At 44.2% G+C, this 18,012-nt stretch overlaps 1 protein-coding gene across 1 annotated transcript; it reads right to left on the bottom strand.

Moving 5' to 3' along the window:
- Nucleotides 1-259: 259 nt before the first annotated feature.
- LYPD1 (LY6/PLAUR domain containing 1) lies at nucleotides 260-16,220 on the bottom strand. The gene is made up of 3 exons (XM_075711523.1): nucleotides 16,169-16,220; nucleotides 14,877-15,014; nucleotides 260-495 (listed from the first exon to the last, which is right to left on the bottom strand). Exons 1-3 carry the CDS (start codon nucleotides 16,218-16,220, stop codon nucleotides 260-262), a joined length of 426 nt encoding a protein of 141 aa, XP_075567638.1.
- Nucleotides 16,221-18,012: the final 1,792 nt, after the last annotated feature.

Raw genomic sequence — 18,012 nt, 5'->3', positions numbered from 1 at the left:
CGGATGGATTTGTTTCCAATTACACAAAAAGAGCAGGAGTTCTGTATCCTGCTGCTAGGATTTTTAAGTGCACACTGGAAATTCAATCTGCTAACTGAATTCATTAGCTGCCAAAAATATCAGCCCCTCTCTCCCGACAGCCACTGAACTTCCCTCGCTGTTGACAGGGATTTTGAAACAAACAGAAAATAATTGCAGTGTCTTTGAAGAAAGGAGGAGACAGAACAAACTGTGTCAGGGCAAAAAACTTGCTTGAAGTTTAGCAATACAAAAACAAAAGAGCCAAATTAAGGAGCAGAACGGTGGTTGTCACCCGTGCCCTCGGTACCACGCTGGAATTCCCCCTCTTCTTTGGCCGGGGTCCATTGCAGAGTGGAGTGTTGCAGCAGCTGATACAAACAGAGTTCACCTTCCCTGGAGAACAGAAGGACTGGTACCCAGCGGAGGCTATCAGACACGCTGCTGAAGATGCGCAGGATTTGCGATACATGATTCCTGTGACACAAAGCAAAGGTTACTTAGTTTGGTATGAACACGGTTTTGCTCTACAACGCGATTCTCGCTTGAAAACTGTTGCAAAACCAGTTTACATCTCCAAAGTGATGCTGGTGATTAAGGCAGTCACCTCAGCTGTGACACGGCTAACAGCTCTGCGCTGCAGGAGAAGCACAGTCACTCTGGTTTGGATTTTTCTTTTATTTGGAACCAAAAATATTACAAACCTGATTTACATAATGTATAGCAAATGATGCATTTTATAACCAGAATTCTTCATCTTTTGGAAGAACCTGTTTGAATAGCTATAACTGAAATGCAGTTAGTTTGAAAATGACTTTTGTTTCTGTTGCTGAACATATCCGAGTTGTTTAAGGTGTCTAAGCAATTACAGTTTTCTATGCTGTTAATTTGTCTTTCGAGCATTTTTTTTCCTTTTCTTGTTCATTTGCCACATAGAGACAAGTAACCAAGAGTAAGAGGAGAATGACTATCAGCAAAACTTTCATCTCCCCCCTCCTCTTCTATTTTTTTAGAGAAAAACCTAGAAGTGCTTTTCCAGGTAATCTCAGTTCTTGCCGTCTTTGAAGCTTAATACCCTCAACAACAAAAATTTCCATTTGTACAGAAATGGCTTTTCTGAGTTGAAAGTCTTCCCTTTTTGAATGCAATTTAATTTAATCTAATTTTAATTAATAATCTAATTAAATTTATAATTTCTCAAATTGTTTTTACCCAGAAAAAAGTACATTCTGATGCACATAGCTGTTATTTTAAAACGGTTTATAAAGGCTTTAAAATACATAGTTGCATTTTCCCCTGTCACAGTGGAAAATGGTTGTGGCAGTTCTACCTCTCATTACTCTCACATTCTACCATGCAAGTGACACAGTAGAAATCGTGTGTTGGAAAAACGCAGACATAGCACATCAATAGATAACGGAGGTTTGCTCATATTGCCTTGCAGTTACAAAAAGAGGTAAATATTTCTAAGGGTAAATATTTCTAAGGATAATAAAATTACTATTCCTTTTGAATATGGGATCCTCAATTTTTTTTTCTTCTGAAGGGCATGGGAGCAGAATTCCCTTGGAGAACGGTACCTCTGCATCCTGTAGCACGGTCCCAGAATGTTTTTAAATACACAGCAATTGAGACTTTTATTGGAGGGAGTGAAGCAGGAGTATGATCTGTAGGTACTGAACTTACAGTACCTGCAGATATTTCCAAAGTCCCCTGGGACTGAACAAATGAGTTCTACAGCACCCACCCAGCGACTGCCACTGCGCTACTAGGTGCTGTGTATGGCAGCAAAACACTGTTTGGGTTATGCTTAGAAAGAAGGATTTCCTGTCTTCAGAGAATTTTAATTAAAGCAATTCTTTTATGCTGTCACAACATCGCTGCCATCCCAACAATGCAGGTGTTTCCCTGTTTTGTGCTCTCCCTCTGCAAATCTAAATTCTGAAATGTGTTTTAAGGCTATCTGTCTAGTTAAACTTACGAAAAGAAGCCCTCAAGTCAGTGTTAAATCTTCCTCTGTCTCCCGTGAGCGTCAATCAATCAACACAGCAGGTAGAGCCTTTTCTCAAGAAGGGAGCTACAGGCTGTTCTAGCTGTAACAGCAAAGGCACACAGATCAAGAGGCACAATCTTTATTACTATAGTTTGCAAAAAGAAGAGAGCTCTGACTGTTGACAAACCACTGCTGTCAAAGAGCCTCAACTGTGCTGCCACTGATAGGCTTACAATACCAAAACCTCGGCTGATGTTTCCCACAAAGACCTGGTGCTTTGTCCATGTTCCTCCTGCAGTCTTCCAAGAGCTGAGGCAGACATGACCCGTCCCATGGCCATGATTAACTTTTCTCCTTCCCCTTCCCTCTTGAGAAAGGAATCCTGTATTCAACGGAACTAGGCACAGCGATTGTTCTTCCATCTCTAATCCCACATCTCCTCATCACAGGTTCCTTCCCTGCAGCTACAGCAAGCCACGAAATGTGTCTGTTCCTCAGTCTTCCATATGAACAGCAGCGAATCTCGACTTTCCCCTCAAAGACCAAGCCTCTAAAAAGCTTTTGATGTTGGCAGGTTTCCTATTGCTGTTGCTCCATAGATCACTCTGTTCCTGCCATTTCCTTTTCACAAGATTCCTGCAAAGCCCAGTTCACAATTTGAACTAGTAAGTGATTTATTAGTTTAGGTCCCTGAAATATCATATAATTTGCAACTTTCCCATAGACTAGAATTGTTCAGTGCTGTGAACAATTAGAGTGCCCTCTGAGGCATGGTTTTCACCAGGCAACTCTAGGAGACCTCTCCTGCAAAAAATCGTAACTCCAGGTGTTTACAACAGTTCTGTTCTCCAGGATAAATTCCACAGAATAATCCTGAGCTCCTTTTGAAGTCAAAACACAGTATTCCTGCACAGACCAAAATTTTACAATTCAAAGTTTCATGCACAGCTGGACCATGTTCATGCCTAAATAGAGAGAATAATCTAACTAGTAGCAAAATCCCATTGTAACGCTTCTCTTGTGGCTTTTCTGTAAATATGTCTTACAGCAGGAAATTCCACTGTTTATTCCCATTCCCAGCTCTAGTAATCTGAATTGTAACAAGATTCTTTAGTTATGTAAAGTCAACACTCCTATCAGCTTTTCAATAGCTACTTGGCTAAAGACATGCCCTTCACATCCAATTTTTTTTTAAGTACCAATAGATTCTTTTGAGCTCACAAATCAGCTGCTATCATACACTAATTGTGCTTTTTACAGAGCATCAGATATGAACTAAACTTGATCAGCAGAGAAAGGCTGTGTTTTTTCTCTAATTCTGCAGCATCCTTATAGCAAGATACAATGAAAACATGCATAGAAGACTGATGGAAAAAAGACAGAATGTTAACACTACAGGAGTGACACTTTTAAAACACTTCAGCCGTGACTTCACTATTTTTTATTTTTTTTTTTTAACACCATGGGTGTGAAAAAGCAATGACACTTCAAATAGTATGAATTAAAGAAAGGCAGGAAACATACTCTTAAATCAACTTCCTATCATATTGTGATTCCAGTTTAATTGTGGTAGGAAACAAATTAGTACAACTGACTTCCATGGTTTGATGCCAGGGACACTACTCCCCTTGCTCCAGCAAACAGGTTCACGTACCCCAGTTACTGCAGTTCACCCACTGAGTTCAGACAGGACAGCAGCATCCCTTCTGGGTTATCTCTAGAGATTAATTGCTTTTTTATCTCAAGGACGTCTTTCCTCACGCTCCTCTCTTGCAGTGGTTTACTGTACAGTTGAGCCAGTTCTGAAACTATTTCTGAGATGTTCCCGAATCATTCGCCAGGCGCAGGCTGAACTGCAGACAGTTCTTCAAAGTGGTTATCTGCCTCGTAAGACTCATACCACAGACATAACTGCTAATTACCAGATATTCTTGCTTGAGCAATCAGCTTGATACATTCATTAACACATCACCTAGAAATATAATTGCAAACCCTTCTGGCCTTCTACCTCAGATTGTTCCGAGTTGCTGGCGAGGCAAGGAGACTACAGGTTTTACACTCTGCTCTTACTGGGATGGGGTCATTCCCAGCTACCTACCCTCAAGAGCCTACACCAGTGCTCAGTTAGTATACTTACTAATATACACTTAGTGTATTTACTGCCCAATCTCTTGATGGATGAGCATGGAATAATTTGTCCTTTTTCACTGATTCAGCAGCCCCCCCCAACAGCAGTGCGGGCTATCCATAGGCACTACAATGATGTTTTACTATGAAGTGCCTACTACTGACCAATTGATTTTCCTTCATTTTGGTTTCAAGGTTTGTGGGGTTGGCTGCGGATGTAGTTCAAGTACAAACACTTTTAAGAAGAGAGGGGAGTACACAAGGCTAGAATATCTGTGTGATAATGCAGTAATATTCCACACTGCCTCCTTCCACATACACTTACTATAACTATGATTTAAAAAAAAAAAAACAAAAACAAAAAACACAACAAACCAAGAAAAACCAAAAAAAGCTTTGAGTTTAAATTGGGCATTGAAAATTTATTTGTAGACTGAGCAACTTGCCCATCATTACACTCTCTGTGCCCCACGTGTGATCATACGCTTAGATAGTCTCGAGGCCCAAACTACTATTTCTGGAGGATTTCAGCCTCGTTCCATGCAATAAAGTGATGGTGTAAATCTCAAGGCTTTTCTATAGTCCCTCCTTGTAATATCCATTTTCTCACCTAGATCCATTCTATACACAGCCCTGCCCACTTGCCAAGCTCAACCCCCCTGCTTGGCTGCAGTCTAGCCCTGTGCATCCGCCACTGGCACTCTGTTTTGGCCACATGCAGATCCATTCAGTCTTGATAGCAACAAACAATTCATGCTACAATTTATTCAAATCCAGAAGTTAGAGTTCTTCCACCTACACTGTCTGCAGAGCCCAGAACATGTTCCCTTGAATAACAACTTAACTTGTTACTGGGACAACCAAAAAAGGTGACATCACACCTACTTCTTACACTGTGTGTATGCAGAAGGCACCAGAAGATCCAAGCCTTTTCTTACTGCTTGAAAAGGATCTTATTAGGCACCTCTGACTCTTCTGTTATAGCAGGTACAGACAAAACGGAGCAAGTGTAAGCATGACTCTCCAACTTAAGAGCCAACCATAATCCTAGCAGTGTGTAACTTTAGTTTGCACCTGTACTCTCAAGACTGTCCTTCAGCAAAATACATAGAGTCTCTGAAGCCAAAATAGGCAACTAGGATACCACCTCCAAGATCAGTGACCTAAGTTCTAAAGAAGACAGTCACCTTCCCACTCTATGACCCAACTACTCTGCAATGGCTTTCTGCAATGGCACACCTCAACAGGAAACTGCAGCCCTCTGCTTCGCCTCAGAACAGCCTATGGCCTCATGGCTACAAAACTCTTAGCTCTAAGTTTGACTCCCGTCAAGTAGACGATGTTGTTTAGCCCAACACTAACTTTTCCAAGGCAAATGCTCTATCTCATGGTGCATGACTGACACTCCTCATTTTCAGAGAAAGCTTTTGCTACAGCGTTTTGTACGTACCCGATTTCATAGGCATGCATAAAGTCAGATTTATCTTCCGCAACTCATTCCACAAATACTGCTTTAGCAAAATCTTCTGCAGTTACCCTGAGTTACACCTGCTGCAACAAATCTTTTGGAGCATTAGAAAACAGTCTACGCCCAACCAGGGTCCAGGCACAAGGCATCCTTGAGCAGTAACAAAACTGCCTTTTCAAGACTGGACCAGGAGTTGGAGGTATACACAGAGACAAAGCTTCAGGCATGTAGAAAACTTTTCTATCTTAAGATAAGTAACTCAAAGTGAGCAGGGAGATCAAGACAAGTTTTGAGGTGTGCTGTTACGACTTTGGCAGAATTTCTCCACTCAACTCTTCTAGATTTGGTGCTTAATCTTGCCCATCTCCTCTAAGCAAAAGGCAGAAAACTGGCCAACAGCAGACAATTCATATTGTGGCACATGCAACCCATGAAAAGCCCCCAGCAGTTGTCCCAGCTCTAGCGTTAGCACGCCTTCATGATTTCTATGTGATTTGTTTTGGGTGTTCTCTTAATGTTGTTGTTCATGAAGACAAGTGTAAAGACTGTCTACATGAACTGATGCTCCCCCTTTGTTTTAGTATCCTGAATAGTTCCAATTATCTTATTTCACTGAAACTTTCAATTTTCTGGTCTTGGTGAATCTGCAAGTTTTCCTTCTCATTGTGCTTAGACTTGATGTCTTGTCTGCCTATCCATGCTTGCTTTGTGATTTCGATTATATATTTCATCCTTTATTTCTTGCCCTAAGCTGCCACTTGCTTACCCTCCACTTGAGTGACATTCAGTATCCAGCAGGATTTATAAAAGCTCTTTTTGTGATGTTTGCCAAAATCTAAAATGAGAAAAACACGTAAACATTTAATATGCCTTTCTGAGGTACATAAAATACACATGTGACTATCTCTGCATTTTACTGTATCAGTAGTGTTCAAAATTGGGTTCAGACTGCACACAAATAGGTTTCTAAATTATGTTTTTTTGTTTTCATGTTAGGTTTTATGCTCATCTTTTTATGACTTCAATGGTTTTGCTATGATAATTGTCTATTCCTTAGCTAGTACCTGTTCACATACATCATACAGTGACAGACTGCAAAAGGTCCTATTGTGATTTGCTCTCTGTTTTCTAAAGTGATTACAAATATATTTTCTAATGAGGTCCTAAATATCTTAGAAGGCGACTGAATGTTGAAAAGCAATCATTCTTCTGACACTGTGCTTCCCCAAAGTCGTGAGCTTAGTCAGATCACGTTTTTATTGGTTTGAAGTATGAATTAAGCTTCCCCAACACAAACCCTTTCAGCTACAATTGTAAATGCACTGTTAAAAAAGCAGTTTAAGCCAGTGTAAAGTATAACCATATCCAACCATGTCCTCTGTGTTTCATTTTACACTAACTCTTCCTATCCTTGCCTTCTCAACTTTCTCTCTGGAGCTCACACGCAGGTTAAATAATTTGCACCTTTCCAGAAATTTTATCATGAAATTTACTAATTGGCTTATAAACAGCTAATTAAATACCGTAAGCAATGATGATCAGCATTTTCCAGATGAAAAAACGGAGGCACTGAAATGAAGTGACTTGAAATCTATTGCAAAGCTATGTCACACACTTCCTGATTTTTAATCCTGTGGTTTAGGACTGCAGCTATTTCATCCCTATCCCCTCCCTTTGATGCATTCAGTAGGCAAGATGAAAGCATATTCATGCCATTAGGCTCTTACAGAGTATACAATTCTGTAAAACAAAAAACCAAAACCAAACCAAACCAAAAAGAACCCAACAAAAACACTCCACCACGCAAACCCCAAAACCAAACCCCAAAATAAAACATCTCCCCCCACCCTATCTGGTTGAATTAGCATATTTTCATCATAATTTTCTATGAAAACTTACTCAATATCATCACAACTCCTCCATATATTTGGCACTTTTGAAAAGTTGCACTTTTGCAGAAAGTAATAGGAGGCTTTTGACAATGAAAGACCAGCCTCCTCACTCTCTTCCTGACCCTAACTGACATGGCATCTTGCAGAAATTAAATCATCTTAGAAGAAAACTGGACAATTGTTGACCAACAGAGGACAAGGGTTTGGATTACCATGATACTGCTTTGTAAGTCATGCCTTCTAATTCTGGTACTGGAAATATGAATCAAAACTGCATTATTAATAATGTACATAACAGCACAAAGTAGTCTTTGTCATTGCTTGCAGTATCACAAAGCAGAAGGCAGGCATTAAACTGCTTAAAAATGCATAGGCTGAGAAAGTTAAGTACAGCTGCTAATGGTGGTGTTATCAAATAATTTGTTAAAGCCACAGGAAGCTACAAACCAGAAGTCAGAGCTCAACTTTCACCTGCATATCTGATTATTTTGTTTTCTACTGTCCTTATTAATTTCCTGCTCACTAATGCAGACTTACAGTCAAGCACTAAAACACACAATCTTTCAAACAAAGGCGGCTCACAGCCTTCCATCATCTGTGCTTTCCTGATATAAAGGTAGGTAAATGCCTTGGATATCAAGATCAAAATATACATTATCTTCCAGCAAGAGAGGTGAACTTAGACTTAATTTTCAGAATCGTGTTTGAGCATTTTTCTTGACAATCCTTATCTGCTGAAAGGAACTGGGAAGCCACAGTCCTTACGCCTTTACAAATGTTAAAATGCTATACCCTTGTAATAAGTGCCATAAATAATTTTACACGTGAATAGTCTTGTTGCATCCTACTAATTCATGTCCTTACCAATTTCAATGGAATGGCTCGCATGTTTACACTTGCATGCCAGTACATTTGAAATCCATTCAGCTTTTGTATCTTTAGCTATTTTCATGCTTACAGTTTTGCAGCCTGTTCAAGTTCAGAGTGGGATTTGCCTGGTTTTTGTATTACTTTTTCCACATCCAAAGACTCAGTAGTAGTTTGGCAAAATAGGTTATATCAAGTTTTCCAAAAACATATCCAGACTACAAAGGAAAACAGGAAATGGCAACAGTTTGGATTCATTAAAACACGGCTGCCAATGTTTTGATAAGGTCACTGGGAGCTAAGACAAGTGATAGGGTCAGGCCACAAGAAGTTTTCAGAAACGCAGACTCATCTGTGTGTGAAATGCAATAGGAAACTCTTAAAGGAGGTTTAAGAGACACCAGGCTGTGGGCACTGTATCCTCACAAAATTCATTTGTATACCTTTCATACAAGTCTGAGAAATAAAATAACATAAAAAGCTATTGTCCATGTCCCGTGAAAAATGAAATTCACTGGACCAGGTACCACAACTTCCTTAAAATAATACAGCCCTTCACCACTTCTGCACTTGCATCTTTGTCATGACTTTGAAGTCATAAACTGCTTGAACTGTTAACTCCACTGTTGCTTTTCTACATTGTAAGGCAGTCAGAAGAGCAATCTGCTACATACTGTCTGCAATCTCTCCTTAGCTGACGCACTTAGTTCAGTTCATCCCATACGTGGCTGGAAGTTTTCTGAGCAGCCCAAAGATTGGAAGGAATTTACTAGTAAGAAAACAGCTTTGGCATCTGAAAAAGCATTTCTGAATGGGAATATATCCACAGCTCCAAGTTTTCAGCATACAGTACAAATGAACAACATATATTGCAAGTCTTTTATTCAGCATCAAAAATGAACTGCATGTTTCCAATATCAGTTACTATGTCTTCATTTCATTGGGCACCTGGTAGCATGAGAAAGGATGTTATAGGTAACAACATGCCAAGTTCTTTTTTTTTTTTTTTTTAAATAGTCAGTAAAGATTTATTATATTATGCTTTACTTTGCTAAAAAAAAAGTTCTTTTGAGTTATGTTGAGCACTTTGACCAAAAGAGACAGTGTAGAAGAAAATAATAATAATAAAAAAAAAATCTACCGCCAGCTCAGTAGATGTTTCTTACTGATTCTAAATGGATACTGGGGATGCAGCTATTACCTATAAAACTTTAATGCCTACAGTGACTCTGAAGACATTAAACTTTGTTTGCTGTTTTAATCATTTTGTCAATAAATGTACACCAGAGTATAATTTCCCCCGATACAAGTACGCAATTAGTATTACTACTAACGTATACTATACATGAAAACAGAAGAAAGTATGTGCTTCTCTAATCCTTAACAGCCATACCTGAAGCAACTTAATCATGGCAGCAACACAATAAGATAAAAAAAAAGTAATAATCACAGGTAAAGAATTTAACATAGGCCAAGTCACCACACAGCTTAGATGCTGTTTTCCTCTGCCTGATAAAACTAATGACTGGGAAACCAATACTGAGGAGGAGTCAAATAAATAAATAAAATCACAGTTCAACAGCGAGATGATGATGTTGTTCATGATGTTCCCATGCACTACTTTTAAGCACACAATTACAGCAATTGCTTTAATTACACTGCAGGATTATATACTATGTAAATGCATTAAAAGGACCATTGATTGACCAAACAAATAAGAGAAGTGTCTTATTGCAGATTAATAGAAATAATGAGGTTGTTCCCCAATTCACTTGCAAAGGAAAATTCATAAACAGTCTTACTTATATATAGACAGACATTTTTCAAATATCAGTCCTGCTACTACGGATCATTTATTTTTCCTTGCAAAAGTAAGTTTGTAAAGTACATTCACAACTAGAGTAGAGCACAAGGCATGATGTTCAAAACATACACATGGGCAGGTTTACTTACAGTGAGTTCTGAGAAATTTAGACTGGCTACCTTTCTGGGCTCACTGTCTCGTCCTTCATGCTTTATTCCTTTCTGATCTATTCACATTGCAACTTTCCTTTTGCCTTAAGTAGGTTTTAGATCAGCCTTAATGCTCAGATAACTCTTGCCTTCAGTAAAAGGTACACTTCATTATCAGTATGTTTTCTATGATATATGTATAAAAACATGTATACATTATATACTCATCTACATATCATCAAGATGTGTCATCTGATCCCAATATACTGTGGGATTTCTTTGTTCCATACATTCTAAAAACGAAGGAGCACTGACATTTTTAAGTTAAAAGTTCATTGATGGGAAGGAGGGAGGCAAGTGGGAGAGGGGAATCTGCCATGGGTATTTCCACAAAGTATCTGCAAGTGGAATTATTGTAAGCAAGAACTTTGATACTTTGTCAAACATTTCATTTACAGTTTTCAAACACCTGCTCATCCAGCTGAAGAATGCACTAGAAATGTATCCCTTACGTTAATTTCTGTAGGACAAAAATTACTTGGTGTAGTCTTCAGTGCCACTTCCCATGCTCATCATTCATCCCTCTAAAGAAATCAAGCACTGATTTTTAAAGACTAAATTAACAAATTAGTTTGTAAGATTTTGCATGGCAAGCAAAATACCATCCTGTCCTTCTGTATCTCCCACTGGGAAAGAACGTTAACAGAACTGCATAGAACTTGTTCTAGCAAAATTTTTAAATACAACTCTGCTTAATGTGAGAAAAATGTTTTGTCATTTACTTGACAAAGTCTCCAGTTCTGTACGCTGACAGATCCCCAAAGTGCAACTGCAATATAACCTGCCATAGCAAAGTGCATGTTTGAGGGGAGGCACAACTGCACTAGTTCCACATAACCACTTAATCAGATACATGCTTACGCACTGCTCAGTTCTCAATTCATTTTAAGTTGCGAAATGGAGTAGATTTCTACCTGATACTACAAACAGCTGGGATAACATGCCTGCCGATCTAATTCAAAGTATTAGTGACTAATACCTGCATTCTTAGCTACTCACATCAGAGGCTGTCACAGCAACAGCTGCTCTTTAAGCTCTGGGTTAGGAACATGCCTGTGCTGCTGTTATTTCTCACCTGAAACCAAAAAGTACTTCCTAAGATTGGTTCTCCAGAAACTGAGATAACGTTCTAAGAGAACACAGTGACATTTAAAGCGCTAACCCTAATTTTATAGCAACTGAAGAGGAGTGATTTCTTTAACTATGATCAGGCGTAAGGAACTATTTACAACATAAATGAAAAAAGCCACAGAGAGCTGTAGTTCTCCACTGCACTGTTTATACAAAGTTTAATACAGAAATGAAGCTGAACCATAGAGCTGTCATCGCACAACTCAATGAACGCTAACAAATACGTAAGAAAAAAAGTCCCTGACTACACGCCGGGGACTATATTGTAGGCACACCACAGAATGTAAGTCAGCGACCTCCCTGATAGCAAAATAAACACACAGATTAATGCATACTGCAAAGGAAGGGTGACTACATCAATAGGTTACTGATTCAGACCATGAACTTTATCTCAAAACATTGCATTTAACTTTTAAATAAGGTTTAGGAGAACTTGTAACATCTTGCTCACTGACACAGCTATATTTTATTAAGGACAAAAATGGGTTAGTCTATAAAAATTAAATTATACTCCTTTGACTGTATCTAGTCAGGAGGAAAACCTCTAATTATGAGATTGTGCTGTCAAATAAATGCAAATTCACATCTTTCATATTCTTGGTTAAAAATTCAAACTCAAGTCCATTATAAATTAAAATCAATATTTGAAACATTTCAGCTTTCAGTGATAAGCAACAACCAAAAGAATCAAGTTATGAATATACTGGTTCAAGTAGAATGAATTATTAAATAAAACTTGGGAGAATAAGGCATTTATATGACACACATTTAAATATCAATTAGGAAGAAAACCAATAAAGGATGATGAACTGAATCATCTTTTTTATAACCAACCCTCTCTAGAATTGACTGAGGATAACAGAGAAACTAAGCTTGCAATGTAAATTTCACTCAATTTGAAATAGGTTAAAAATTTAAATTTATTCACTAGCTGAAATTTACAATCTCTAAGCTTAAGATGAATAAGAACTGCATTTATAGAAGTAAATTAGATAAAATAGAACAGTGGTACCTGCTATGCACAGCGTGCTAGTTACTTCCTAACAGGAAAATCCAAGGATCTGCTCAGAGACAATACAAAATTGCACAGGGGTGGGGAAAAAAAAAAACCAAACAACCCACCCAGATGTTTCTTTTAAGAGCTCCTTATTTACTATATTGCAAACCAATTTCTTCATCGGAGTAAGGACAAGTTACACATCAGTGTATGCCTAAAATCTATTAAAACAGTCCCAATTCGCACCTGCAATGTGCCACAGTCACACTGGCCAGACCGCAACCTTGCCTGCTAGTCTGAGAAAAGATGCACGACTGACCAGCCCAGCCTACACATGCAGCACACAAGTGGCTGTCTCAACACATCTGCAGATGTGTGTATGCACGTGTGCATGCCCACTCATCCAGAAGATTTGCGCTTCAATCTGTGAGGGGCCTCCTTGACCGCAAACACTTTTCCAACATTCACCTGACTGGAAGATTACAGATATGTTTTGGGAAGGCTGATACAGTCTGAGGTTGTATTGAAATGAAAACATGAAGGAACCAGGGAAGATGCTAAAAAAAAAAACCCAAACAAAAACCACCATCACCCCCCAAAAACAAACAACAAACAAGCCAACATCAAACAACTGTTAAGAATGAAATGAGAACTGACTTTTTTGTCTGTGTCTGTATACCATGTTGACAGCCCTTTGAATCACCACAGCATCCATTCAAACCTATTAAAAGTACTACAGAAGCTGTGGTGTGCAGATAGCAAAGCCTTCAAGCATTCACTTAGAAGTACTCGGACTTTAAAAGTACCTTGCAAGCTGTAACTATCTCCCATCCCCTCCATCCCTTCCAAGTAAACTTGAAATAAAATACTCCAATAATACATAGATTGAAAGAGACTAATCTTCCTTTAAACATACACCTTTTTTCTCTACACTGGAGAGCTGCTCACTATTTTACAGAAATACAGTCACCGTGGATGGTGTTACCCAGGATGAAACAAAGTGCCAGCAGTTCAGCTACTGCTGATAGGTACCAACAATTCTTACTATTTTTCTATGATTCCTAATGTAGTGATCTGAAACTACCAGCACAAGCAGAACTAGCTGATTGATAAGCACTTTGAAAATAGTAATGAATAGCTTGCTAACGCAAAGAACCGATCTTAACTGTTCAAGACAGATGGCTGCATGCATTTGCTAGGTAGAGAGGGATCCTGCTCTTACTGCAGGACTCGCTGAGAAAGGACAGACTACAGCTTGATTTACGTTAACAGCCTAACAACAGTCCTTTACATCAGTCAGCTCCATGCTCGGAAGCATCGCCCTCGGTTGCAAGATGCGCAGTCCCAGGGAGTGGCTTCCCCTTCAGCCAGGGCTCTGAAGTCCCAGCCTGCCCTCTGCTCCAAGGCCTACTGCTCGGTACGGAGGTCACACCTGCGCTGAGGCACGCCGGTGAGTTACTGCTAGCTCGCCCTTTGGATGCCCAGCGTCTGAACGGCTGTCTGCAGGAACAGCAGGATGCTACGTGACCTCCAGCTCCCACACATAGAGTTCCTTGCCACCCCGCCCAGCCCTGAAGCCCCCAATAAAGCTGTAGCCTTCTACTCATGTAGATGGCTACAGAGCAACATGGTCTAAATACAGAGCGAGTTCTCTCTACATCTCCATGATGCTGAATAAAAAGCAGCAATTTATAGTACAGCTCAAAAGACAATAGAGGTGTGAAGCAGAATCACAGCTAGTTCCCTCTTGAACACATTTCTCTCCAAATACGCTAACTTAATATTAATTACAGTAAGGGAAAAGCCCCCTTAGACTCAGAAAATGAGTATGGCAAATATATCCATTTGTGCCCTCCTCTCCCTACCAAACTCCCCCAAACGTTCTTTTTATCCCTCTCTCCCTCTTGCTTGATGTTTTCTTTTATGGATGAAAGCAAAGATGACTACGCTTTCCTTCCCTTAAGATGAACCTTCAGAGTATATGAATTGCTAGAGTAAATAAAAGAAAGGAGGGAATTACTAATTTAATGCTCTTCCATCTCTTGGGGAAAAGCCCATGTAATTAAATGTAATGAGATTAAACTAACTTGTTGTTATTAATTTCCCAGTGCTGGGAAACTAAATCTGAGACCCATAAGACTGTGTATTAACAGCTTTATCAACATTTGGCTTGCATCCTTCAGTTTTCACACAGTTTTAAAGGAAAATGATTAACTTTATTGAGTTGCAAAGCCACTCGGCGTGTAAGAAATTGAGCCCGGTCCCTTTAGGTAGGAATGCCACATTCATCTGTAGCTGACTGTGAATGGGTGGAGCTAAAAGCAACAAATGCCACTCAACGCAAATAGAACAGAATTATTAAATTCTTACCAAAACTTTTTTCCATTACTTCTTTCTGGCACATATCTTGAACATTCACTGTACAATTCACAATGAACTCTGGAGCAGAGCAGTCATTATTTAGCTGGAACTCCTCACACTGGTAGCACTGTATTTGCAAAGTCGAACCTGGAACACAGAATTTCACTCATAATAATAATAGTAATAATATTTTAAAAAAAACCAAAACCCCAACCCAAGCAATTAACACGTGCCAGAAATCTGCCTTAGCTTGCCCTCATCGCAGTTTGCTGTTCCTGACTACTCAACAGCTCAGCAAAAGTACGACTTTGACAAAAATAACGTAAAATAAACGTGCCGCCCGCTTAGCTGAGGCCGTGCCTTACGTGCTCAGCAGCTGGTTAAGAAGCGGGCCCCTTCCCACGGGGGCTCCGGGGCGGACAGCCGGCTGCCCCGCCGCTCCGGCCCCGCCGCTCGGCCCCGCCGCTCCGGCCGCGGCGCTGGGGACGCTGCCGCCAGCAGGCGGCGGGCACCGGCACCGTACGGCACGGGCACCGGTACGGCACGGGCACCGGTACGGCACGGGCACCGGTACGGCACGGCGGCCCCTCGCCCGCCCGGCCCCGGGGCTGCCCTCAGCGCAGCGGGCTAAAAGCTCTCCACGCTCCGGAGAGAGCCACCCGGCTAATAGATACGCTTCGGCTCTTATCTGTGCCGACGGGTTTACTTAGCTACTAATTAATTACAAATGATTTAATTACTATTTTGCCATGCACAATTACAGCTGCGGAGCATCCTTCACCTCCCTCCTTTATCATGCAAACGAGCCGCTCCTCCCGCCCTCCGCGGGGCCCCGCGCCGCAGCCCGGCGGCTCCGGGAGCGCCGTCGGGGAGCAGCCAGCGCCTCGGCGGGGACCCCCAGCCCGCGCCCCCCCTCCGCCGGGACCGCGCCCGCTCCCCGCAGGGGCCGCCCGCCTACCCCCCCCCCCCCCCCCCCCCCGGCCGGGGGAGGCGTGCGCGGAGCCGGCGGGCAGCGGCTGGACTCCTCCCGGTCCGGTGCCGGGTTGCGGGGCCTCGCCTCGCCCCGCCGGCGGCCGGCGCCGGGGACAGCGGGCCGGGCTGCGCCCTCGCCGGCGGCGGGGAGCTCTCCGGGCCGCGGGTTCCGCTGCCCCGGGCGGGGTGCGCGGCCGCGGGGCTCCCGCTGAGCGCCCGGCGCCAGCTCCGTCGAGGGGCTGCGAGGGGACCAAGCCTCTCCCCGCGGCCGCTGCGGGCAAGCCCGGGCTCGCCGGAGGCGCCGCCGGGGGAGGAGCGGAGCGCCTTACCTGGAGCCAGGCACAATCCCCAGAAAGTTGCAGCGAGGAGGAAGAGCCGCATCCTCCCGGAGCCGCGGCCGCCGGGCTGGCGTGCAGGCGCGAAGGGGCATCAGAAGGAGGGAGGCAGCGGAGGCGCCGCGCACTCCTGCCGCTTCCCCGCCGCCTCCGCTGCCGAGAGCCGCCCCGGGAGCAGGCGGCGGAGCCCGCCCGGCTCCCGCCCTGCCCAGCCCCGCGCCGCGCTCCAGCCTCGCCGGAGTTGAGCGCTGAGACTGGGAGAAACTGTACGAGGAGCCAGAGCCGGGGGGCGGCTCCCCCCCTCCCTCCGCCGGCACCATGTGATGGAGCGGGGCGGGGATCCCGCCGGCCGCCCCGCACCGCGCCTCGCAGACGGGGAAAGACAAAGTTGGGCGAGGGCGAGGACACCCCCGCTCCTGCTCCCGCACGCAGCGCCGAGCCCCCGCCTCCGCTCCGCCAACCCGGCGCCCGCCGCCCTCTGCCCGCCGGGGCGGCTCGCTCACCGCGCCTCCGCTCCCCGGCGGCCGGCCCCGGGGAACGGGCAGCGGCCCCCTCCCGGCCGCAGCCCACAGGTGGCTGCCGGAGCGCGCCTGCGGGGGAGCTGCAGGCCGGGCCCCGCTCCTCTCCCACGAGCGCCCCGCGGAGCCCGCCTTCCCCGGGGGGCTGAGGGAAGGTGTGGCCCCGCACTCGGACAGGCGCCGTCCCCTCGGCCCCCTGGGAAGGAATTTAAGCGTAAAAAAAAAAAAAGGGCGGGAGGGGGCAAACGGGCGCGGTGGCCGCGTACGTGCGGGGCTGAGCTCCCCGCCGCTCGCTGCCGGCGGTTCCCGAGCTGGCGGGCGGAACCGGGGCCGGCGGCGGCAGCCCCCGCCCGGGCCGCGTTGACGCCTCCCGGCCGGCGGGGCGGGCTGGGGCGGCGGCGGCCGTTGGCGGGGCGGGGCGGGCTGAGGCGGCGCGAGCGGCGGGAGCCGTTGGGCAGGGCGGGAGGGGGCGGCGGGAGCCGTTGGAGCGGCGCGGGGCGGGCTGAGGCGGCGGGAGGGGGCGGCGGGAGCGGAGGGAGCCGTCGGCGGGGCGGGGCGGGATGGGGCGGCGGGAGCCGTCGGCGGGTCTGGGAAGCGGGCAGTGCCCGCCCGGGGTGCGGGGAGGGGACGGCAGAGGCAGGCCGGGGTGCTGCGGCCCGGTCGTCGGTGCTGGAGCCGCCTTTTTCGCCCCGTTTTAACCCAGCCTGAGGGGGTGACTCGTCTCTCCTCCGCGGGTAACCGCGTGTTTCCCTTCGGTCGTTTCGGAACCTCATCTGCCCGGCTCGGGGAGGCCGGAGGCGCTGGAGTGGGAAGGGGTGGGCTCCGCACGCAGCCCCCAGGCGTTCCCGGCTGCACCGCTCCCCTCCCGCACAGCCTGCCCGGCTGCACCCACCCGCACGCTTGGGGGCCACGACCAGCCCCTTCCAAAAACGCCGCTTTTGGCACGCGTAGGCAAGAGAAATTTTATTTACGAAAGATGTTTCGATGAAAACGTCTTAGGAGTCGGAAAAGACGATGCAAGTTTATGGCGGAAATGACTTAAAATAGAACAAATTGCACAAAATATTAACACTGATCATACAGTATTTCAAAGATTAACAGGCATGTGCTACAGAAACTGTAGAGTCTAGAAATATCCCAAATATATCTAGTTTACAGATCGCTGTACAAAAAGCAGTTATAAATACTTCACATCTAGAAAAAATACACAGAACCTTTGAAATAGACTTTCCCTTACATATAAACAACCTTTGTAGAAAAAACAAAACCACCCAATACAGGCCTGGCTCCTAGATATGTCTGAACTAGTACTGGTTAGCA

This window comes from Pelecanus crispus, chromosome 5, assembly GCF_030463565.1.
Source record: "Pelecanus crispus isolate bPelCri1 chromosome 5, bPelCri1.pri, whole genome shotgun sequence".
Lineage (NCBI taxonomy): Eukaryota > Metazoa > Chordata > Aves > Pelecaniformes > Pelecanidae > Pelecanus > Pelecanus crispus.
This window is presented reverse-complemented; position numbering and strand designations above follow the sequence as displayed.